Source organism: Mauremys mutica, chromosome 2 (genome assembly GCF_020497125.1).
Source record: "Mauremys mutica isolate MM-2020 ecotype Southern chromosome 2, ASM2049712v1, whole genome shotgun sequence".
Classification (NCBI taxonomy): domain Eukaryota; kingdom Metazoa; phylum Chordata; order Testudines; family Geoemydidae; genus Mauremys; species Mauremys mutica.
In genome coordinates this window covers 19,078,675-19,102,965 of record NC_059073.1, presented here as the reverse complement: position 1 = coordinate 19,102,965, position 24,291 = coordinate 19,078,675, and the positions used below count along the sequence as shown (strand labels likewise).

The window sequence follows — 24,291 nt, the reverse complement described above, 5'->3', positions numbered from 1 at the left end:
CACCAGTGCCGAACAGAGGGGAATAATCACTTCCCTTAATCTGCTAGCAATGCTCCTACTTATGCAGCCCGATATGCCGTTAGCCTTCTTGGCAACAAGGGCACACTGCTGACTCATATCCAGCTTCTCCTCCACTGTAATCCCCAGCTCCTTTTCCGCAGAACTGCTGCTTAGCTAGTTGGCCCCCAGCCAGTTGCAGTGTATGGGATTCTTCCATCCTAAGTGCACGACTCTGCACTTGTCCCTGTTGAACTTTATCAGATTTCTTTTGGCCCAATCCTCCAATTTATCTAGGTCACTCTGGACCCTATCCCTACCCTCCAGCGTATTTACCTCTCCCCACCACTACGTGTCATCCACGAACTTGCTCAGGGTGTAATTACTCCCATCATCCAGATCTTTAATGAAGATGTTGAACAAAACTGGCCTCAGGACTGATTCCTGGGGCACTCCACTTAATACTGGCTGACAACTAGACATCAAGCCTGATCACTACCCGTTGAGCCACTCTTTCTAGACAGCTTTCTATCCACCTTATAGTCCATTCATCCAATCCATACTTCTTTAACTTTCTGGAAACTTTTATCAAAAGCTTTGTTAAATTCCCTGCTATTGCAAGGGCCTTGCACATTGGTGCACCTTGGTCCCGCCTATTCTCTGCCTGTGACACACAAGATTTAATCTCCTGAGGACTAGTACAGTAAAACCTACCAAGAGTAACCACTCATGGAAGTTAGCAAAAGTGGTTGCTTGTAAGAAGAGGTGGTCTCTCTTCAAAAGTTTGTTGTAAAATCGGCACTTTTGTACAGAAAGGCTGCTATTATTTCCTATGTTTCATGTTTAACTTTAATTGCCTCATAAATGAACACTACGTTATGCAATACAGCACTGTACTGTATTTAAAATCTCTTGGATTTATGAATACAGTAGTACTGTACAGTATACCAAAATACAGAGCATTTCTCAAACTGGGGCTCCCGACCCAAAGGGGGATAGCAAACCTATTGTAGGGGGGACGTGGTATTGCCATCCTTACTTCTGCACTGTCTTCAGAGCTGTGTGGCTGGGGGAGCGGCAGTTTCTGGCCAGGCTCCCAGCTCCGAAGGCAGTGCCGCAGTCAGCAGCAGTGGAGAAGTAAGTGTGGCAATACCATACTATGCCACCCTTACTTCTGTACTCTGCTAACAGCAGCTCTGCCTCCAGAGCTGGACACCCAGGCAGCAGCCACTGCTCCCTGCTCTGCCTTCAGAGCTGGGCAGATGAAGAGTGGTAGCTGCTGGCTGGCCGCCCAGCTCTGAAGGCAGTGCCGCTGCCAGCAGCAGCGCAGAAGTGAGGAAGATTGATTTCTTTTACAGGTTTGTTTTTATGGATGTGAGTAAGAAAATGTGGTCGCTGGTCACTGATGACAGGTCGTCGCTCTTCACAGTTAAATTACAGGGGGAAAATGTTCTGTGGCCTAGGCAAGTAGATACTCGTGTCACGTGATCTCTCTTCAGAGGTAGTCGCTAAAGTAGGTTTTACGGTACTTTGGTCTAATTCTGGTGGTTGGGTTTGGCGTGTGTGTGCTGGGTGATGCTGGTGGCCTGTGATATACAGAAGCTCAGACTAGATGATCTGGTGGTCCCTCCTAGCCATAAACTGTGTGACTCTGACCATCTATATTGCTAGAGACAATGAAGCAGACTGATTTTTTTTTTCATGGACTGATAGGCACGCGCTGGCAAATTATTGTGTGAAAACTTAACAGAAGACCCCTCTACAAATCCCTGCTTCTTACCTGCATGCTAAATTATACTCTGGAAATTCTCAACCCTTAGTCTCTGCTCCTTGGATGTTCAGAATGTGTCTAACTTTTGCTTGAGTAACAAAATGACACAAAATTGCATTGGCTAGTGAGGCTGTTTAGAAATATAGTGACAAAGAAATCATCTGTAATTTGTATAACTTGATTAATTGGAAATCTTAATTTAAAAAACCACATCCAGAAACAAAAATCAACGTGAACCGAAACCTGACAAGAAGAGACTGGGAAAAGTGATTCATGCTCAGAAACAAATCTCCCCTCTGCCTGTTACAGTATGGCCAATGCTATAATATGCATCTTTCCACTCCTCTTTTTTGTGAGCTTTAAAGGTGGTACTCAGTAACATCAGTCTACAATTTTACTTTCTCTGGACTCATCGGAATGGGGCGAGGACTGTTCCCTCAGTTATAAATATCTTTGGTTGCATAGACTTGGAAAAGCAATGGCGTTTTTAAAAAACAGCCACTGTGTCTGCATCACTTGACAACGTTGACTGTTTGGCATTGCAAACCCAAAAGTTCTCCCTGAGCTACATTGGAGTCTCCCATTTTGTTTGGCTCATGTAATCGGATTGAGGCCTCATTTTGTACACTGCTGGAGTACAGCCAAGCACCTGTGGGCACCAGTGGTAACATTTTTCATACACAAAACCCTTTTATCCAATGGAGTTTTGTACATGCAAACCCCAACACAACTGCACAGACATGTTTGTGCTGGGAAAGTGTGTGGAAAATTGTGTGTGCATAAGTGGAGACTTGAGGCTGCAGTGAAAATCAGGTCGTTTATCCCTAAAGTTTTCATGGTTTTAGTAAGTCATCTTATCAATGCACCTTCCATTCCCTTTCTTCCGCAACCCCAATAGAGATTGCCCAACAAAGCTCATAGTCTAGAGCAGAGGTTCTCAAACTGTGGTCTACAGATCACCAATGGTCCACGAGCTCCATTCAGGTGATCCTCGGATAGAATGAAGGACGCAAGAGAATGAAGGACCACCAACATAATTAGTGGAGTTGCGCAGGCATGGCTCCACTAATTAGGTGCCTGGACACTGGAGAAGATGCACATGTAAGGTGAGGTGGTGGCCTTGAGGGGAATAGGAGGTAGGTGGGAGAGGGCAGTGGGGTGAGAAGAGGGGGTGAGGGGAATTTGGGATGTGCAGGGCTGCGGTGGCCAGAGAAAGAGGCGACTTTCCCCAGCTCCAGGGCTGTGGCTGCCAGGAAGAGACTGCCCTCCTTCCCAGCCTCAGCTCTGTGGCTGCTGTGGCAGGGGAGAGACCCCCCTCCTTCCCAGCCCCAGCTTGGGGGCTGCCACAGCGAGGGAGAGAGGGCACATCCTTCGCATTAGAAAGGTAGGACTACTGATATTAAAATATGAGTTGTGTGTGCTTTTATTTGTAGAACAAAAAAAGTTTATTATTATTAAGGTTTTTTTATATAGCGCTTTTATCCAAATTGCTTTACAATAGTTAGCTAAGGGTACAAACAACATTTGGAAAGATCATTAAGTGGTCTGCCGAGACCCTCAGCAATTTTCAAGTGGTCTGTGGGGAAAAAAAAAAAGTTTGAGAACCGCTGGTCTAGAGTTTAAGAGCTGCTTTATTTATTTAGTCATTGCAAATCATTATTGGAAGTTTAAGAAACTGTTTCCAGAAGTAGTTTAATGACATCTAAATCATTAGTGCGTGGAATGAAGTCTGCCAATATGGTCTAATAAACAGTGATAGAGACTCCTTCCCAGTCCCCGTCCCCTGCCCCCAATCATTTCTACACGAAATTAAGGGGTACTTCCATCTTCAGTGGCGAGAGTGCTGAGGTGATGACAGTGTTGTGGACCAGTCGATCCTCTCTCCATTTTTTTATTATGTCATTGACTGGGGTTCATTTGTTTTGAATTTCAGGCTGGCCATAGACTTCAAGTGCTTTTAACCATGTTTGAAGAATGTGGATTGCGCAAATTGCTCTGTAAACTACTTTCGCCCGCCCCAACAAGCTGTTGCATCCCATTGAATGTGCCTGTCCCAAGACACATGTCTGGGCTTTGACGCAGATCTAGCTCTGCTCAAGTGGTGCTTAGTGCCAGAGCTCAACAAGTCAGTTATCCCTGAAAGGGTTTTTGGTTCAGTCTCGGCTGAACTGGGATGGTCCAAGGGATGTTTTGAGGAACTAAAAGTAATAGCGGTATCCGTGATCCTGTAATATTTACCCAAATGACTCCATTTGTAAATCAAATACATCTCAAAAAGTGGTCCGCCGAGACCCTCAGCAAATGACCTGGCTGGTTCAGCGAGGTATGTGCTGTAGTCGGCTTTTACACGGCTTTCTGCTCCCAAGAGTCAGGACCTGCTGCCGTTTCTACTGTACACACAATAGAAGCTTTATTCTGCATTGCAGAAGCCACAGCCAGTCTGGGCCCTCATGTCTTGGGCACAGAAGGTAAAAACAAAACCACTTTCTTTGGATAAAATTCATTGAAGCCACCAAAATTCCCAAGCTGTACGAAGTCACCTCCTGAGGTAGCTCACCCTCAGTCCAGGAAATGCCTTCACCAACCTGTTCCCCATTCTCATAGCTACAACCTCTCCCACCCTTCCTTAATGATGATTTACACATTAGGGGGATTTCAATGCCAGGATCTCATAATGTTTCACAGATATTAATAAGAGAGGCCTCACATCACCACTAAGTGTTGTTATTCCTATTTTATAGATAGCAAAACTGAGGCAACAGAGAAGTTAAGTGGCAGTGAAAGGAATAGAAGCCAGGTAACCTAATTCCGTGGTGTTTGTATTGTAATAGTGCCTGCAGGCCTCAACTCCCACTGGACCCCATGGGGCTAGACACCGTGCAGTCACATAGTAAGAACAGTCCCTGCTGCAGAGAGCTCACGTTCTGACTAGACAGCGCAGACAAAGGATGGTTTAGCTTTAGTTATGTAAATATAGTAACACAGCCGACAGCACGTGTTGGTTATGTGTCTGTCTGGTTGTCTTTCAGATGCAGATCTGTACTGTACTGACACTGAACCATTTTGTGAGGACACACACAGGTATAGTCCTGAAAAGAAACTAACCTGCATCTGGCCTGGCTGTTTGTTCTGCTCATTCTCCTTTCGGGTGACTAGGTGTACAAGTGCTCCCTGGAGAGGAGATTAGAGCTGACTGATGAAGAAATCCACTGGGAACATTCCAGGTGAATGAGGCCCTCATGATTTTCTTAGAAATGTAACCTGCGTCAGTCACCCTACTTAGTGCTCAGTCTACCAGCTCAAAAGTGAATCTATTCAAACAATGGCTGCTATAAAAGTCTGGCAGAAGCTAGTGCGGAGCATGCAGGGTCTTGATCCCTCAGCATAAGAAGGGGCCATAGCTCCTGCATCGAAAGATGGGCCCCGTACTTCTCAGCATCCTTTTCTGCTTTATTAGCACAGCATCAGCCAATATATTTGGTAAGTTTACCTTTACTCATTCTTGTCCCTTATGTGTATCAGGCTGGAGCCATGCTGTGTTAGCCTCTGCCTGAGAACTTGGCACCGATACATCATTATTATTGATTGTTTATATTATGGCAGCACCTACAGGCTCAGAATTTGATCAGGGCCCCATTACGCTGGGCAAGACACCATGAAACAAGACTGATCTTATATACCAAAGAGATGTGCCAATGACTCAGTGGTCATTGCGCTGCCAGGGATTTGAGTTTGGATTCCAAGCTATGGCCCATGCTCCTGGGGCCAGCAAAAGCTCCGATTCTGTGAAGTCAGCGTGCACCAGGGAGGTGTGACATGGGCTGATCACTCCAAAAGAAACTACTGGAAAGACTGACTGGCCAACACAGATGCTTGGGTGAAAAGAATGGGGCAGCAGGGAAATACAAAGGATCCTGGAGGATGCCCTCAAATATAGGCACCCCGGTTATTCATATTGATTAGCCATTATTCCATTTTATGATGAGACTTGTGATATGTGGTGCCTTAAGGTGAATACACCAGAATCTCAACTTGCATTACTAAAAAAAAAAAAAAAAAAAAAAAAGGTTTCTAGCCCTCATGGTTACACAGAGAAGCTCAAAAACGTGACCCCGGAAGGCAAATAAATATAACCCATTGGTGAGTGTCTATTACCTGTCCCACTCTGTGCTAATGCACAGAAGATATGGGTTGATACTGACGCAAGTCCTAGAGTCTTGGTTCTTTAGGTTAAACTGTAGCAGCTCATGATTTTTAGCTCTGGTGGCCCCTGGTTCAATCCCTGCTGTGTTGGCCAAGAGGGCAGCCATCAGGCAAACACAACTCCCAATGGATTATTTCTTAAAATTCATTGTTTTAAACTAATCTCATGATTTTTTTTGGCAGGGGGGGGATAAGGGGAGGAGACTAGCTCATGATTTTTGATCATTAGGAGTTGGGAATACCCAATACCTGGTACAATCTCCCAGGCCTGCCCAGGGCCACCCAGAGGGGGTGGGGGCAAGTGGAGCAATTTGCCTCAGGCCCCTGGCCCCACAGGGCTCTGGGTTTTCGGTGGCACTTCGGTGATGGGCCCTTCACTCACTCTGGGTCTTCGGCGGCGGATCCTTCAGTGCAGCGGAAGACTCGGAGCGAGTGAGGGACCCGCCGCTGAAGTGCTGCCGAAGCCTCGGAGCGACGTCCAGCGAGTACAAGTACCGCAAGTGGCGGGGGGTGGGGGAGGGAAGCGCAATTGGCGGCACTTAGGCTGCTCTATCGCCACCACTTCATTCTTCGGCGGCAATTTGGCAGCGGGTCCTTCCCTCCGAGAGGGGTCCGCTGCTGAATTGCTGCAGAAGGCCCGGCCCTGCCCCAGGCCCCCTGAATCCTCTGGGGCCACCCAGAGGATGCAGGAGGCCTGGGGCAAAGCAATTTCAGGGGCCCCTTCCATTAAAAAAAAGTTGCAATGCTATAGAATACTATATTCTTTTGGGGGCCACTGCAGGGCCTGGGGCAAATTGCCCCACTTGTCCCTGCTTCCTCCAGGTGGTCCTGCTATCTCCTGACTGTGAGGTCTATTCAGCTGTGGAATAATGTCACCAAAGAAGAGGAAACCCCATTGTGGTGTTTAAAACTAGACCCAAAATGACAGCACAGACTATACTGCTGGAGACAATGCTGAGCCAGGCTCGGGATCTAACAGGACTTTAGAGAAATCTTCCCTGTTTATTGCATGCAGAGTACCAGGCTGAGTCCCAGCCTCTCCGCCCCTGTGAGCTCCAGAGGGAAAAGGCCTTTTTGGAACGAGAAGTCTACGTCCCTCAGTGCTTGGAAGATGGCCAGTTCCGGTAAGATAGGACAGCCACCTGTGGCCCCAATCCTGTACCACTGAGGGCAAAGGGAGCTCTGTGGCTGAGCGGGATTGGACCCCAACGTAGTGGATGAGGAGGGCTGTGCTCCAGCTTCAGACTCTGTTGAATGAGTTCTGTCTCTCTCTAGTTTGGAATTATCTATGGGGTCCCTACTATTAATAAAAAAGAACGGGACTGTTTTAAATGTGATGGGACAGATTGTCCTTTGCACAACGCACCCGGTGGGTTCTAACCCACAGGGGAGAGCATCCGCCGTTGGGTTGCTACTTTCCCTCCCACAAATGCGGCAGGGAGGGGTTGGAGCCAAAGCTTTGCCACCCCCGGCGTGCAAGCCTGCCTAGCTGAGCCGGAGCGAGGAGAGGGGAAGTAATCTGCACCGGGTATAGGGCTGGCACAGTTTACGTCCTCCTTGGGACAAAGGGCTGGGGGGACCAGCAACTGGATTGGGACTCTCAAATTACCAGACTGGCCTAGATTTGAGTTAGAGAAGAGACTGACCTGCGCAGAGTGGATCTGGATCTGGATCCGGTTCCGGAAAGGAAGGATAGTCTTGTGGTTAAGGTGCAGGACTAGCAGTCAGAGTTCTGCTATCAACTTTCGGTGCAACTGTGGACAAATCACATAGGCCCAGATCCTCAGATGTATTTAGGCACTTAACTCCCTTTAAAATCAATGGGAGTTGGCGCCTAAATACCTTTGGAGATCTGGGCCTTAATCTCGCTGTCTTTCAGTTCCCTATCCCCCCAAATAGGATAACAACACTCTCCGACCTCATGGGGCGCTGCTAGGATAAGCTCATTAATGTGTGTGTGTGTGTGTGTGTGTGTGGTGCTTAGACACTAGAGTGATAGACAAGCCTATCATTAAAAATTAATGCATTATTTAAAAAATGAATCTGAGCTTTCCCACTATTTGGGGCTGTTCAGACCGGTCTCTAAATGAACATATTGTAGATCTGATAAGAGGTTGCACAGCTAGGCACCCATCATACTATGGGCTGGGCACTGAATTGAATGAAGACTGGAGAGGCCCTATGAGAATTCCAAAGAGATCCCATCAGTTAGCTCTGAATAGCCTAGAAACCATCTCTGGAATACAGTTCTTCCTGATGCCCCTGCTGTGTTGTCACATTCTTCTTTGTCCTGTGACCATCCCATTGCTGACAGGTATATTTCATATTGATGGACAATTCTGTTGCCAATGGAAAATGATGATGTGTGTCTTCTCCCCAGGACTGTGCAGTGCAATGCGAATGGCCTTTCCTGCTGGTGTGTAGATAACAATGGTATTGAGGTACCAGGCACTAAACAGACTGGAGTTCCAATAGCCTGTAAGTCAGAGGTCATCACTTTTTTTCATGGGTGGTGGTAAAAAAGCTATTTACATCCCAGTGTGACAACTGTTGAAATCAAGTGGACTTTGGCCACTTACGTCAATGAGAGCAACAGCAGGCTCCTGGTGATTTATCGATCTTCCTCAGTGGAAGCTCTTTAAGTTACTCAGGACCTCATCATGCAAACTTTACTTACCTGAGCAATCCCTTCTTGTGTGAGTTATCCCAGTGTAATCAATGGTGGCCTGTCCCCGTGCAAGGGCATAAGGAGAGAGAGAGAGAGGGTGTGTGTGCGTGCGGGGGTGGGGGTGAAACAGGGGCCTTGGGCCCCCATCCCTCAGAGTTTGGTCCTAAATGGGGCATAAATTTTCAAAAGCAGGTGCCAAAATTTCACATACAAAAAATTACAAGTAGCATGTGGCAATAGCATATGCAAATGCAAGCTCCATGTGGGATTTCTCACTGTTTCCTTTGTACTTCCATGATCAATTACTTGTTTTAATAGGAACAATTACTCATTTACTTTCTAAGGGCTAAATCTGCCTTCCAGTGCCACACCCAAGTAGTCAGGTTGGGTGCAAGGACCTGGGATTCTGGGAAGAATTTCCTACAAAACACTAATTGTCTTTAATAGGAACTGAGTGGCTATGGCTTTAATGGCAGCTGGGAGGAAAATGTGCCCCTCCCCAAGATCTTATGGGAAAGAGCAAGAAATTGACATGATATAGCCTTGTTATGGCTTTAATCACTCCCAACCTTCTGGTACAATTTCACTTCAGGTGGCTTCACTAAGGTTTGTAACCTGTCCTTTAAATCGGCTTCGGTACCCAATGACTGGAAGTTAGCTAATGTAACGCCAATATTTAAAAAGGGCTCTAGGGGTGATCCCGGCAATTACAGACCGGTAAGTCTAACGTCGGTACCGGGCAAATTAGTTGAAACAATAGTAAAGAATAAAATTGTCAGACACATAGAAAAACATAAACTCTTGAGCAATAGTCAACATGGTTTCTGTAAAGGGAAATCGTGTCTTACTAATCTATTAGAGTTCTTTGAAGGGGTCAACAAACATGTGGACAAGGGGGATCCGGTGGACATAGTGTACTTAGATTTCCAGAAAGCCTTTGACAAGGTCCCTCACCAAAGGCTCTTACGTAAATTAAGCTGTCATGGGATAAAAGGAAAGGTCCTTTCATGGATTGAGAACTGGTTAAAGGACAGGGAACAAAGGGTAGGAATTAATGGTAAATTCTCAGAATGGAGAGGGGTAACTAGTGGTGTTCCCCAAGGGTCAGTCCTAGGACCAATCCTATTCAATTTATTCATAAATGATCTGGAGAAAGGGGTAAACAGTGAGGTGGCAAAGTTTGCAGATGATACTAAACTGCTCAAGATAGTTAAGACCAAAGCAGATTGTGAAGAACTTCAAAAAGATCTCACAAAACTAAGTGATTGGGCAACAAAATGGCAAATGAAATTTAATGTGGATAAATGTAAAGTAATGCACATTGGAAAAAATAACCCCAACTATACATACAACATGATGGGGGCTAATTTAGCTACAACGAGTCAGGAAAAAGATCTTGGAGTTATCGTGGATAGTTCTCTGAAGATGTCCACGCAGTGTGCAGAGGCGGTCAAAAAAGCAAACAGGATGTTAGGAATCATTAAAAAGGGGATAGAGAATAAGACTGAGAATATATTATTGCCCTTATATAAATCCATGGTACGCCCACATCTCGAATACTGTGTACAGATGTGGTCTCCTCACCTCAAAAAAGATATTCTAGCACTAGAAAAGGTTCAGAAAAGAGCAACTAAAATGATTAGGGGTTTAGAGAAGGTCCCATATGAGGAAAGATTAAAGAGGCTAGGACTCTTCAGTTTGGAAAAGAGAAGACTAAGGGGGGACATGATAGAGGTATATAAAATCATGAGTGATGTTGAGAAAGTGGATAAGGAAAAGTTATTTACTTATTCACATAATATAAGAACTAGGGGTCACCAAATGAAATTAATAGGCAGCAGGTTTAAAACAAATAAAAGGAAGTTCTTCTTCACGCAGCGCACAGTCAACTTGTGGAACTCCTTACCTGAGGAGGTTGTGAAGGCTAGGACTATAACAATGTTTAAAAGGGGACTGGATAAATTCATGGTGGCTAAGTCCATAAATGGCTATTAGCCAGGATGGGTAAGGAATGGTGTCCCTAGCCTCTGTTCGTCAGAGGATGGAGATGGATGGCAGGAGAGAGATCACTTGATCATTGCCTGTTAGGTTCACTCTCTCTGGGGCACCTGGCATTGGCCACTGTCGGTAGACAGATACTGGGCTAGATGGACCTTTGGTCTGACCCGGTATGGCCTTTCTTATGTTCTTATGTTCTTATGTTCTTATGTTCACACCCCCTAAATTTGGATTTTGAAGCTCAGACCATCAGTTGGTGTAACGTGAAGTAAGGTCACTGATATGATGAACAGGTCGATTCTCATTTAGGTTGGCTGGTGAATGATAGATTCAAAGGCCAGAAGAGATCATTGTGATCATCTAGTCTGACCTCAGCTCAGTCTGATAATCTGGCCTTGAAAACATGAAGTAGAACTCACCTGAAGCCAGCAGGTTTTGCCTGATTTCAGCTGATGTCAGGTAGAATTGCTGTGTTTCTCTTGGGTAACTAAAACCATAAATCCTTCCCTGGTACCCCAAAATGGTGAGTTTAATCTGAAACTTATATCAGGCTCTCTTGCAATATTTTATCACTCTCCTTGGCAAACCTGACTGAGCGACAGAACAAATTCATGGTCTCGATGTGGCCCAGAGAAAACTCAGACGTCATCTAGAAAAATTAATGGTTTTGTGCCCAGCAATCACCTTCCACTAATGATGCTTCTTTGGTATTGTAGGTTTATCCTTTTGCCAGCTCCAAAAACAGCAGATCTTGGTAAGTCATTACGTCAACAGCAGCGCCATCTCCTACGTCCCACAATGCTTGAATTCGGGGGAGTTTGACCCAGTGCAGTGTGATGTGGGGCCAGGCCAGTGCTGGTGTGTGGACTCTGAAGGGATGGAGATTTATGGCACAAGGCAGACGGGGAAGCCAACGCGATGTAAGTAAAGTTCAACAAAATGTAGATTTGATTTCATGTTTGGAGGAAGGGAAATAAAAAGCTTGTGTGTGATGAATGGCAAGTCATACGCTTGGCTGCCAGGACATTTCAGAGTTGATAAAGGTACTAGTGTTGATGTAGTATACTTAGACTTCTGTAAGACATTTTACTTCATACCACATGACATTTTGATTAAAAAACTAGAACAAATAAAATTAACATGGCACACATTAAATGGATTAAAATCTGGCTGACTGATAAGTCTGAAAATGTAATTGTAAATGTGGAATCATCATTGCTCAGGTGTGTTTCTAGTGGGGTCCCACAGAAATCTGTTTTTGACCCTCCACTATTTAATATTTTCATCAGTGACTTGCAAGAAAACAAAAAAATCATCACTGATAAAGTTTGCAGATGACATAAAATTTGGAAGAGTGGTAAATAATGTATCAGGTCACTAATACAGAGTGATGTGGTTTGCTTGGCAAACTGGGCTGTGTGGTCAGGTGTTTGGCTGCATGTGTGTGTGTTCTCTCTGTGTGCTGACCCCGGCCCTGTACAGACAGCTGGCATGGCAGACCTTGAGTGAACTGCCCAATGACCACAAGATCTGTTAAGGTACGAAGGCACCCAGCCAGGTTTATTGTCGACAAAGCATGGTCCTAGCTCCCCGGATCAATGTCTACAATTACACTAGCACATGTATGCCCATGACAATGGACACAGCTCAGTGAATGGTGGGACTTTCATTCCCCCACTAGACTGGCCAAAGACACTCCCTCTGAGATACCTCTTTATACACCGATACGAACAAGTTACATATTGCCCCTCTGACATATCTGGGTGCCACCCTCTGATGCATCTGGGTGCCACCAATTGCTTTATACTTATCTGCTCAATCAAAACTTCTCTATCCATCATGCCGTCATCCTGACTTTACCTTTAGGATGGGTCAGCGTGTTCCTGTTATTGTTGGTGAATGTGTTTGGTATTGAGGTACCACCCTTCTGGAATGTGTTTACGTGAGTGCCTAGCACTACTTAGGAATGTATATTTCTGCAATAGCAGCCCTGTTCTTGCCAGATTCTGTGAGCAGGGCGTGCCTCTTGCTCGCAACTTAACTTTGCTTTCTATCAGCAAAGCTTGGCCACTACTTTAGCCCAGGCCTCAGGCCTCTGATATGAGGGCTTATGTCTCAGGCTCTATTCCTACTACAGGCTGAAGCAAACAATATGCCTTTAAATATTTCTCAATGTGAATGTATGCATCTGGGAACAAAGAACATAGGCCATGCTTGCAGGATGAGGGAGACTATCTTGGAAAGCAATGACTGAAAAAGAGGATGGGATGGGGGAGCTAATTAGCTGAACATGAGTTCCCAGGTGGCCAAAAGTGCTAATGTGATACTTGGCTACATAAGCAGGGGAATCTCAAGTCGGAGGTTATTTTACCTCTGTATTGGGCACTGGTGCAACCACTGCTGGAATGCTGTGTCCAGTTCAGGTGTCCATAATTCATGATTAGAAAGGATTAGAAAACCTGCCTTATAATGGCAGACTGAAGGAGCCCAATCTATTTTGCTTAACAAAGAGAAGGTGAAGTGGGGGACTTGATTACAGTCTGTAAGTACCTGCCTGGGAAACAAATATTTAATAATGGGCTCTTTAACCTAGCAGAGAAAGTATAACATAATCCAGTGTCTGGAAGTTGAAGCTAGACAAGTTCAGGTTGGAAATAAGGCTTAAATTTTTAATAGTGAGAGTAATTAACCATTGGAGCAATTTACCAGAGTCGTGGTGCAATCTCCATCACTAACCATTTTTATATCAAGATTGGATGTTTTTCTGAAAGATCTGCTTTAGGAATTATTTTGGGGACTTCTATGGCCTGTGTTGTAGAGGAGGGCAGACTGCCTGATCATGGCTCTGGCCTTGGAATCTATGAAGCTGTGCGGCTTGCTGTCACGCAGTCGTGGGAAGATGAATTCATGACAGTGAATACTTGTTTTCCATCAGGTCCGGGGAGCTGTGAGATCCGAGACCGTCGCATTCTGCATGGAGTTGGGGAAAGGAGCCCACCACAGTGCTCAGCAGATGGAGAATTTTTGCCTGTCCAGTGCAAATTTGTCAACATGACGGACATGATGGTCTTTGATCTTGTTCACAGTTATAACAGGTAGGAGCAGACATTTCTGCAGCTGAGTGGCAATTCTGCAGACCTCCGTGAGTCATTACATCCTTGCATATTCCAGCTGTAGCCCACACTAACCCCAGTGAATCTTTGTCTCCCTCTGCCGGTTGGACCAGATAAAGCGCTTGACAGATCGTCTATTTCCCAAAAGCGAATAGACTTATGTTAGTTTACTCAGTAGCAGTTTGTGCTTTTAAAAACGGGAGCCAGCTCATCAACCCCACAGGCAATGGAACCAGAGTATCCTTACGCATCCTCAGATATCTCAGTATGATTGTCTTTTTTACGGTGTCTGTCATCCAAGGCAGCCCTCGCCATACAGAATGAAATAACGCAATGAACAAGCTAGATAAGGGCAGCGGGAGAGAGAAATTAAGAGGGACAGGTAAGAGATGAAAGATGTTCCCATTGGAGACCTGGACACAGATGCAGAGTCAGTGAGGTGGCTGTTTCATCTCTCGGGTGGCAGAGCAGAGGCTCTTGCACCCACAGTGGTGAGGGTGCGTGAAAGGACGTTGCAGCAAGTCAGCCAGTGGGAGATGAACAGAGGGTGAAAAGAGGAGTATAGAGAGAGACCGGGGCTCTTTCATAGCTGGGGCAGGCCCCTGGGGGACTTTAAAACATTAAAACACACAGATGGGGCAGGAAACACTAGTACTGTCGAGGCGCAGGAAGAGGGAGGGAAGTAGCAAGGTTTGCCATGGAGGGACAGGGATTGGAAAAGGGGGCCTGACTGGGGACAGCTCTCCTTTTGCACAGCTGCTGTTGAGGCTGAGTCCAATTTTTCTGTGAAACAGTTTTGCCTGCCTCTCTCTAATGTGGCGAACTGGTCATGACTTCAGACTCATTGCTTGTCTCTTTCCACTAGAGGGCAGTAAAGTAAACATAATGCCTGTCTTCTAGCTGAAGCCTATTCCAGTGGCGATAGAGTCTAATTTAAATGTGAATCTTGTTCTGAGTTTTGGTCTTTAATTTAAGCAAAAATAAAAGTACCGCAAGGCAGGCCAAGTGCCTGGTGCAGATTTGTCAATGTGAAAGATAATGTGTCTGTTTCACTAGTTGGTTGGTGGGTACGGACAACCAAAAAAGCAACTAGAGTGAAGAAAGTGATGCTTTAAAATGACATTTTGCTGTTCCCAATTGGGAGTTTTGCCTAGAAAGTGGCATCAGGACTAGGTTTGAGTAGCTTCCATATCACCATATAAATCCAAGCAAGATTGTTTTTACTTCCAGCTTTCTACCTTTCTCTCTAGGAACTTACATAGACCCATTACTGCAGCATCTGAGCATCTCACAGTCTTTAATGTATTTATCCTCACAACACCCTAGTGAGGTAGGGCAGGGCTATTATCTCCATTGTGCAGATGAGGAACTAAGGCAGAGAGGCTAAATGACTTGCCCAAGGTCACACAAAAAGCCTGTGGCAGAACAGGGACTTGAACCCAGGTCTTCCAAGGTGCAATGCCCTAACCACTGGGTCATGGTTCCTTTGCACCCTAAGAATGACACTCAAAACATGAACATTCTCTTCTACCTGAAAAAGCCTCAGCCACAATAATCAAAATTACCCTGAAACAAATCAACCTTACAAGAATGGAAATAAATAAAATCAACCCAGAAACCCTACTCCAAGCATAATAAGGAGAGGAGCCAGGGACTCAAGGAATCCATGAGGGACTTTGCTATTAATTTTCCATGGAAGGTGCTCAGATGCTGTGCTGTGGTGTTGAGCAGCAGAACAAAATCCGGAGATAGAAAGGTAGGAGTTTGGGAGCTGAGAAGCCACACTATTTTCTTTCTGTTTCCTGCATCATTTCCTCCGCAGTAAAGATTCTGGGGCAGATCTCTCAGCTGCTGTAAATTGTCATAGTTCCATGAAGGTTCTGCCTCTCTGTTATTTGGTTGTTGATGTACAAAACACAACTCAGCCACTTTTCTTGACACTGGGTGTGGTCAGTAAATGGTGGATACTATTGGAGCTGCACAGTCTGATGATAAAAGGGGGCTTTCTTAGAGTCACTGAAAAATGAATAACAATGTAAGCCAAGACCCCACTTTCCCTGATGATACCAACAAATCCATGTATCTCTCCCTTCCTTTTCCATTTTCTTTTCGCCTGCTCCCGTCTCAGAACACATAGGACAGAAACACGAACATGGACACAGTTCACACATCTGCTTCAGCCATTTTTGTGACTGGGTATGAGAGTTAAGATCTTGGCCATGTTGTCATTATCCACTGCTGGACAAGGACAAGCAAATAGTGGGGACAATGGCTAAAAAAGGAACAGCGAATGTAAGGGGTGAATTTTCAAAGCTAGGCACATGCAGTCCTAGATGCATTCTTATGTGGGCCTGATTTGTTCTTTTTGCATTATATTTAGTCATATTCTGACCTCAGGACAGAAATGACCAATACTAGGATATGACCATGTGTCTATCCACACATAAAACATGGCATAATTTGGTCTGTAGTATATTTTTAAATTGAATTATTTAAAAAATCATGTCCAGAAATGTATTTACCCAGCAGCCTGTCTGAAAGCTGTACATGTTCAGATGCCATGGTGATAGGCATGGTATAAGAACCTGAATTGCCTAGAAGACTCCCATGGCCAGTATCACCTATTAGACTGGTATCTACACTACCCTTCCTCCTTATGTCCATTCTTCTACCCATGACAGTATCCTTTCTTACTTCATTTTCTTCCCTCTCAATGTTAAAATCTGGCGTGGAGATAACCTGGACATCTCCCAACTATCTCCCCCAAACTCCTAGTTTAAAGCTCTCTTAATCAGTTGTGCCAGCCTCCATCCTAGAAGTCTGTTTCCCTGCCTACTCAGGAGAAGTCCATCCCGAGAGAACAATCCTCTGTCCATGAATGCCTCCCAGTGGCCATACATCCCAAAGCCCTCCTTATAGCACCACTGCCTGAGCCATCTGTTGATCGTCATAATCTTGTCACACCTTTGTTGCCCTTCAGAATCCCACTGAAGATCACCTGAGCCTCAATTTCCTTAGGTATCTTCCCCAGCCTGGCATAGTCTCCCTTGATCCGTTCCAGCGAGAATCTAGCCGTATCATTTGTTCCCACATGAAGGACAATCAGCGGATTCTTTCCCACTCCTGTTAGGATCCTCTTCAGCCTCAGGTCCACATCCCGTATCTTAGCACCCGGCGGACAGCACACCCTTTTGTTCCCTGGATCAGCTCTGGTTACAGGTCTGTCTATTCTTCTCAGAAAGGAGTCCCCAATCACGTAGATCTGCCTTTTCCTGGTGATGGTGTGATTTTCCAGTCAATCCCCTGTTCCCTCTGACTGCAAGTCCTCTCAATTCCTATTCACCCTTGCAATCCTCCATAACCCATCCCGTATCCTCCTGGGGCTCATATTTGGTGTTGTCTCCATTGACTCTTCCCCTCTTCCTGTAGGACTAGCTGCTCTTCTCTTCTTCCTTGCCCTCTCACCTTCAGCGACCACCTTCTTCATTTTCCAACTCTGCAAACCTCTTCCTGAGCTCTATTTCTCCTTAACTAGTCAGTGTTTTCCTCTGCCTGGTTCTCTTAGTCACATGCTTCCACTGTCCACTTTCCTCACCCAGCAGTCTCCCCTCAGAATTCTTTGGTCCTGCTTCCATCTGCAAGTCTGAGCTTTTCCCTTCAGACTCCTCATATCTTTGCTCCATCATCTGCTCGAACCCCCTTCTAAACTCAACCAGAGTTTCCACCTGCATCTCCAATCCTCGGATCTTTTCCTCCATCAGCTCTATCAGGCAGCATTTCATGCAGACAAAACTCTTTTCAGGTACCCCTCCAGGATCACGTACATGCCGCAGCTTCCACATCCAGTCATCTTCATTGTGTCTTCTACTGCTTGGGTCACTACCACTGCTGCCTCTGTATCTGTCATAGGCTTCCCACCCTCTCCTCCAACAGAAGTCCCACTCAGACTCCCCTGTTTACAGCTGTGTTTGCTGGCTCCAGTGCCACTGTAGCTGTCTGTGATGAGCGTACAGGTCCCTTCTGGCTTTAATAATTTGTTTCTGAATTTCTTCCTTACCCCAATAACAATCCATCTATGTCCTGGAGCATGACATTTGATTGCTCTTCTTTTATCATGCCAACTTTATTGTTAGTGGCAGATTCTCTCTTGGGGTGTGGCAGCAGCACCAGTATAAAGGGGCCCCAAAGATGATTTAACCAGCCCATGGAGGATTGTTCCAGAGTATGAGTGATCATCTGTGGTGTGAAGCTGACGTAGGGGCTCTTACATCCCTCCTCCCATTTCACTTCTGGAAGCGTGGCCAAGACAGCCCTATGCCAGAGTGATACTTGGCTGCAGTTTTGGTCTCTTGGGAATGTTGCAGCCTGGCGTTAGAGCAGCCCCAAGGCTACTGTAGTATCCACAAGCTACTGCATGGGGGACCAGCCCTGTATACAGCTGCAGTAGAACCAGGGGAAAGCAAAGAGGAGCTTCAAACTCCTTTGTGCAACATCCCTGACCAGTATCCCAGGGTCCAGTCTAGAATGTATCTATCCCTCCACCCACCCAGTCTCAGGTTTTTATACAGCACGAATCACCATGGTATCTAAGGGTGTAATACGTTATTTCTGCTTATTAAAGCATCCATCGTTGTTGAAAAGCCTGACTAGATTATTTGATTCTGTTTACTTCTTTGGTAGTGAATTTCACAGCCCTTTGCTGGATTTCACCACACAACTGCACACAGCTGGGAGGTGTGTGCCTAAATCACGTTTAGGAATATGAGCATGGATGTATAATGCTAATCTGATTTATTAAAACATAGGGAAACTGTTTCATTTGCCATACTGCCTGAACCTAGAGTACTGTATCTTCTAATTGCTTGAAGAAGCCCTGGTATATCTGTCAGCTAAGATCACACAGATTATGGGGTGTTTTTTTCAACTCTGACCATATTAAGTTTCCTTCTTAAATCATTCCTTTGCTGGAATCTGGCTATCGTCACTATTAGAATATTTTAAAAGAATCCAGAGCTCCTTTGATCTCCAGAAATAAGAGTCAGTCTCACTTGTAATACGTTTAAAAAAAACTTTCCTTTTAATCCATTGACCCATGTTTTCATAATGTAACAAATTAGTGTTAGTTTGTATCTGCCGTTCCATGCTTAATTCAGCGTGGAAAGCGGATGTGGGGAAAAAACAACCTCTTTGTTTAGGCTTTCTGTCATCTTGTGTGACTTTGTGGAAAGCTGCTAACGAGAGGGTATTTGTAATTGCATTAGTCTCACTGACACATACGTTACAATTTTTGCTGCGCTTTCAAAGGTGGGACCAGGATCCAAAATTATTTGTCAACGTTTCTGCCGCCTTCATCATTGTAGTACATTAGGTGCTAATAACAAGACTAATAATGGCCTGAAATCGGACCAAGAAATGACCTCATTGCCCTTTGCTCGTTGGGTTCTGTTATCCAGGACGAAGGTGCTTAGGCTCATTTGTTGAGGAAACACATGTATAAACTCTTGTAGTATATAGTGAGCAAGGCAAATCTTGGACTAATCCTGACCTGTGGGGAGCCAGGACACATTGCTCCATAGTCTAAGGCCTTGTTAATAAAAGGAAACACTAAAATTTGAATCACCGTGGAGTAAGGTTGACATAACTAGGTAGACATAAGGTAGACATAACCAGAAGTGCCATAATGCCTTTGTTCTGTGATCTCTGCAGTGGGAGTTTGGGAAAGAATATGATTTCTTTGTTATTGTCAAAGGGTCACCACCAACTTTCCACTTCATAACCTGTTGCTTTTCCTTTTAGGTTTCCAGATGCATTCCAGACATTTAGCGCCTTCAGAAGCATGTTCCCAGAGGTCTCTGGGTACTGTTACTGCGCTGACAGTCTGGGGCGGGAATTAGCAAAGACTGGTAAGTGCCTTCCAAAATCTGCTCTGTCTTAGCAACAAGACTCAGAATTCCTCAAAGAAGGGTAGATAATGAACAAACACCCGGACCACCGCTTCATTTCAGTGAGAAAGCTAAGGGCTAAGCTGGAGTCATCTGTGAGCAGGCACAGCAGCTGATTGTACCAGATACATATCTGTGGCATGATCACTTAAGGATGTTGATTACTAGCTACATTTTCTCATTAAGAGTGTCTGACCAAAGCATCATCAGTTGCACTGGCCAGCCCAGTTTAGCCGTGATCAATAGTTATTTTCCCATTGTTGTTGAGTCCTTGCTGTCAATAGTCTGGTTCCTACTGGGCTGGTTGCATATCAGAAAGCCACCAACGCAACCGGCTGCCTCATTAGCAGTCTCAGCAGAGAGGTGCAGAACTGAATGGACCTGGAGACAGAACAACTCCCTTCTCTGTAGAGCAGGAGTTCTCAACCTTTTTCTTTCTCAGCCCCTCACCCCCTAAACATGTAATAAAAACTCCACAGCCTACTTGTGCCACAACAACTGTTTTTCTGCTAGCACTAGGCGGTAGCAAGAAGGGTAATTGCTCGAGGCCCCGTGACACAGGAGGCCCCGCAAAGCTAAGTTGCTCAGGCTTCGGCTTTCTGCCCTGGGCCCCAGCAAGTCTGTTATAAAGAGGACGGTGCCCAACTGGTCTCTATTTCCAGTGAAAGTAGGACAAGAAGTAATCAGCTTAGTCTTCAGCAAGGGAGACTTAGGTAAAAATATTAGACATTAGGAAAAACTTCCATACTCTAAGGGTACGTCTACACTACGGGACTATTCCGAATTTGCATAAACCGGTTTAGCAAAACAGATTGTATAAAATCGAGTGCGCTCGGCCACACTAAACACATTAAATCGGTGGTGTGCGTCCACGGTCCGAGGCTAGCGTCGACTTCTGGAGCGTTGCACTGTGGGTAGCTATTCTGTAGCTATCCCATAGTTCCCGCAGCCTCCCCCGCCCCTTGGAATTTCCGGGTTGAGATCCCAGTGCCTGAAGGGGCAAAAATCATTGTCATTGTCGCGGGTGGTTCTGGGTAAATGTCGTCAGTCACTCCTTCCTCTGGGAAAGCAACGGCAGACAAGCATTTCGCGCCTTTTTTCCCTGGATTGCCCTGGCAGATGCCATAGCATGGCAACCATGGAGCCTGTTTAGCCTTTTGTGACTGTCACTGTATGTGTACTAGATGCCGCTGACAGAGGCGATTCAGCAGCGCTACACAGCAGCATGCTTTTGCTTTTGCATGACAGCAGAGATGGTTACCAGCCATACTGCACCATCTACCAATCCATAAATTGGTAAAAAGATGATCATGGCTACCAGTCGTTTTGCACCATTTGCTGCTGTCATAAGTGCCCCTGTCTGCTCTTAGCCAGGGGCACAAAAGCCAAAATTGGGAATGACTCCCTGAGTCAATCCCTCCTTTTTGGTATCTAAAAATAGAATCAGTCCTGCCTAGAATATGGGCAAGTGTACTAGAGAACCACTGTATCAGAGAGCACAGCTGCTCTGTGTCAGATCCTGCAGAAATTATGAGCTGTATGCTATTCACAGGGGGTGCTCCTGCAACAACCCCACCTGTTGATTCTGTTCTTCCCCCAGCCTTCCTGGGCTACCGTAGCATTGTCCCCCCACTTGTGTGATGAAGTAATAAAGAATGCAGGAATAAGACACACTGACTTGTTAGTGAGAAATGAGTGGAAGGCAGCCTCCAGCTGCTATGATAGTCCAGATAGGACAGTAAGGAGTGTGTAGGAGAGAAGCCCAGCATCCCTCTGCTAGTCCAGGGGCAATTGAATCTTTTTTTTACACATGAAGGGTGGGGGCTGACAGAGCTCAGCCCCCTGTTGCTATGATGACGATGGTTATCAGCCATACTGCACCATCTACCAGGAAAAATTAGGGCCAGGCGCCCTTGATCGACCTGACGGATGCTAGTCAGCATGGTTACCAGCCCTTTTGCACTGCCCCATGTGCCAATAGGCTGATGATGAGGACGGGTACCAGTCATTTTGCACCATCAGCCACCCATGGTGGGGGGGGGGAAGCAAGGATGTTGGTGTTCAGTGCTGCAGCATCACGTCTATCTGCAGCATTCAGTAAAGATAGGGTGACATGTAAAAGTGTCAAGAGAGGATTGTTTTCCCTTTCACTTCTAGGGGTGGGGGGGGGGTGCGTAAATTGCCGAGCTATGCCCTGACCCACCGCGGACACTGTGTTTGACCCTAGAAGCATTTGGAGCTCAGCCAAGAATGCAAATGCTTTTCAGAGAGACTGCAGGAACTGTGGGATAGCTTGAGTCCTCCAGTCCATGAGCGTCCATTTGATTCCTTGGCTTTCCGTTACGCTTGTCACGCAGCAGTGCGCTGAGTCCCTGCTATGGCGTCTGTCTGGAGATTTTTTAAAAATGTTTTTTAATTCGTCTTCTGTAACGGAGCGCTGATAGAACATATTTGCCTGCCCTTACAGTGATCACGTCCGCTTGGTCCATGCGGGAGCTCTTTCTTTATTTTGATTTTTAACTGCATCGCCACACGTGCTGATCAGAGCTCCACGCTGGGCAAACAGGAAATATTCAAAAGTTCGCGGGGCTTTTCCTGTCTACCTGGCCACTGCATCCGAGTTCAGATTGCTGTCCAGAGCGGTCAGTGGTGCACTGTGGGATACCGCCCGGAGGCCAATACCGTCAATCTGCGGCCACACTAACCCTAATCCGATATGGTAATACCGATATTAGCGCTACTCCTCTCGTTAGGGAGGAGTACAGAAACCGGTTTAAAGAGCCCTTTATACCGATATAAAGGGCCTCTTAGTGTGGACGGGTGTGGCGTTAAATCGGTTTAATGCTCCTAAAACCGGTTTAAACGCGTAGTGTAGACCAGGCCTAAGTGTAGTTAATCACTGGAATAGGCTTCCAAAGGAGGTTGTGGAATCCCCATCACTGAAGAATAGGTTAGACAAACACCTGTCAGGGATGGTCTAGGTTTACTTGGTCCTGTCTCAGGCTGGGATAGGGGCTAGGTGACCCCTTGAGGTCCCTTCCAGCCCTACATTTCTGTAATTCGGACACTGTTTGTCCAGTCACCCATGCGCAGTTACAGCTTGCTTAGCTACCACAAAGCAGCTCAACCCAGCCCCTGAAACAGATAGTTTCTTAGGGGGTAGATCATGCAGTCCTCACTCATTTAGGTAGGCACTCACTCACACAGATAGTTCAGTGGAGCTACGTATGTGACCAAATGCCCATCATCTAGCCTCATAGTTCGAATGATGGAGGAGTCAATGTTTGTCTGGTAGGAGGCATCCATTTCTGTCACCTCTCAGCTGTGTATGAATGGCAGATGAAGCCTCTCTTTTTAAAATGCCCCCCACCTGTGCTGAAAGGCTCTCTTCTCTCACAGGCTTGGAACTGCTGCTTGAGGAAGTTTATGATACAGTTTTCACCGCATTGCAACCTGCCCACACATTTACTGAGACCAGCATCTATCGGATTCTGCAGAGACGGTTTCTGGGGGTGCAGCTAGCGACCTCTGGCAGGTTCAGATGTAAGTACAGTAGCACCAGACCGGAGTCCCAGGGGTGACACAAGACTTCTGGAATGCAAGTGTGATTGCCATGCTCTTGGCTGGCACACGGGGGACTGAACCAGGAACCTCCAGAGCTAAAAGCATGAGCTGCTACTATTTGAAATGAAGAGCTAACCTTCATTAGCTGGGGCTCTGCAGACCAGGCACAGTGGGGGACTTTTAACATGCACTCACCATGAGAATGCAATGCCTCAATACCGAAGCAGGTATTCTTTCAGCTAGGCGGAAATCATTTGCCTTTCATATTGTTGGGGTTTGCTGATCACTCTTAGGGTCAGGAAGGAATTTTTCCCTCTCACATGGATATCATTGTGAAATAGACCCTGGCTGCATATATTCAGACATGACGGTTGTCAACGGAGAACAAAGCACAGGCTCTCAGCCCCTCTAGCACCGTAACTGCCGTTTGAGAGAGGCTTGATCACATGTGCTAAGACACTGTATTACAAATGGGTAGTTGCATGATGGGAGTTTTACATCATCCTCTAAAACTGCTACAGGTATAGACCATTATATACACTCTGGCAGATGTAAAATGAGTTGGTGGCCTCGGATCTATTCCTAGTGTACAGACAGCACAGCACAGCCAGCCTTCGTCTTAATATTTGCAGCAGAGAAGCCAGGGATTGTCCTGTCCGGGAAATGCAAATACCATCCTACCAGGCCCAGGGTAAGGAAATGTGGGGCTGGCTCATATTGCCATTGCCTACGCTGGACCCATTGTGTGGATAAAGAGTTTTTATACTGTCTGTCCACTTGGTACCATTAAATTCACTTTAAAAGCAAATGCGTATGTAGCCCTGCTCCATCGAATGAGAAATTACTGCATTTACAGGTATGCAATAGCTACTACAATGGCTGAAAAGTGTGTTGACGTTTTAGTCTCTGTTGTTTACTTTGAGGAAGGAATTCTAACAATTAAAAAAACCTGAGCATCGGGGCCTTCCCTGCACAAATGCCAAGCAGTTACTCCGACATAACAGAACCAGGGCTGAATGCAGATTTGCTCCAACA

The 24,291-nt window shown here is 45.8% G+C and overlaps 1 protein-coding gene across 1 annotated transcript in view; it reads left to right on the top strand.

Moving 5' to 3' along the window:
• Positions 1-5,184: 5,184 nt before the first annotated feature.
• The window catches only part of TG (thyroglobulin), a 218,067-nt gene continuing 198,960 nt past the window's right edge, over positions 5,185-24,291 (top strand). Inside the window, exons 1-7 of the mRNA XM_045008289.1 lie at positions 5,185-5,248; positions 6,987-7,095; positions 8,352-8,449; positions 11,354-11,557; positions 13,573-13,732; positions 19,547-19,653; positions 23,092-23,235. Coding sequence (XP_044864224.1) covers positions 5,185-5,248; positions 6,987-7,095; positions 8,352-8,449; positions 11,354-11,557; positions 13,573-13,732; positions 19,547-19,653; positions 23,092-23,235 — 886 coding nt within the window. The remainder of the gene's footprint in view (positions 5,249-6,986; positions 7,096-8,351; positions 8,450-11,353; positions 11,558-13,572; positions 13,733-19,546; positions 19,654-23,091; positions 23,236-24,291) is intronic.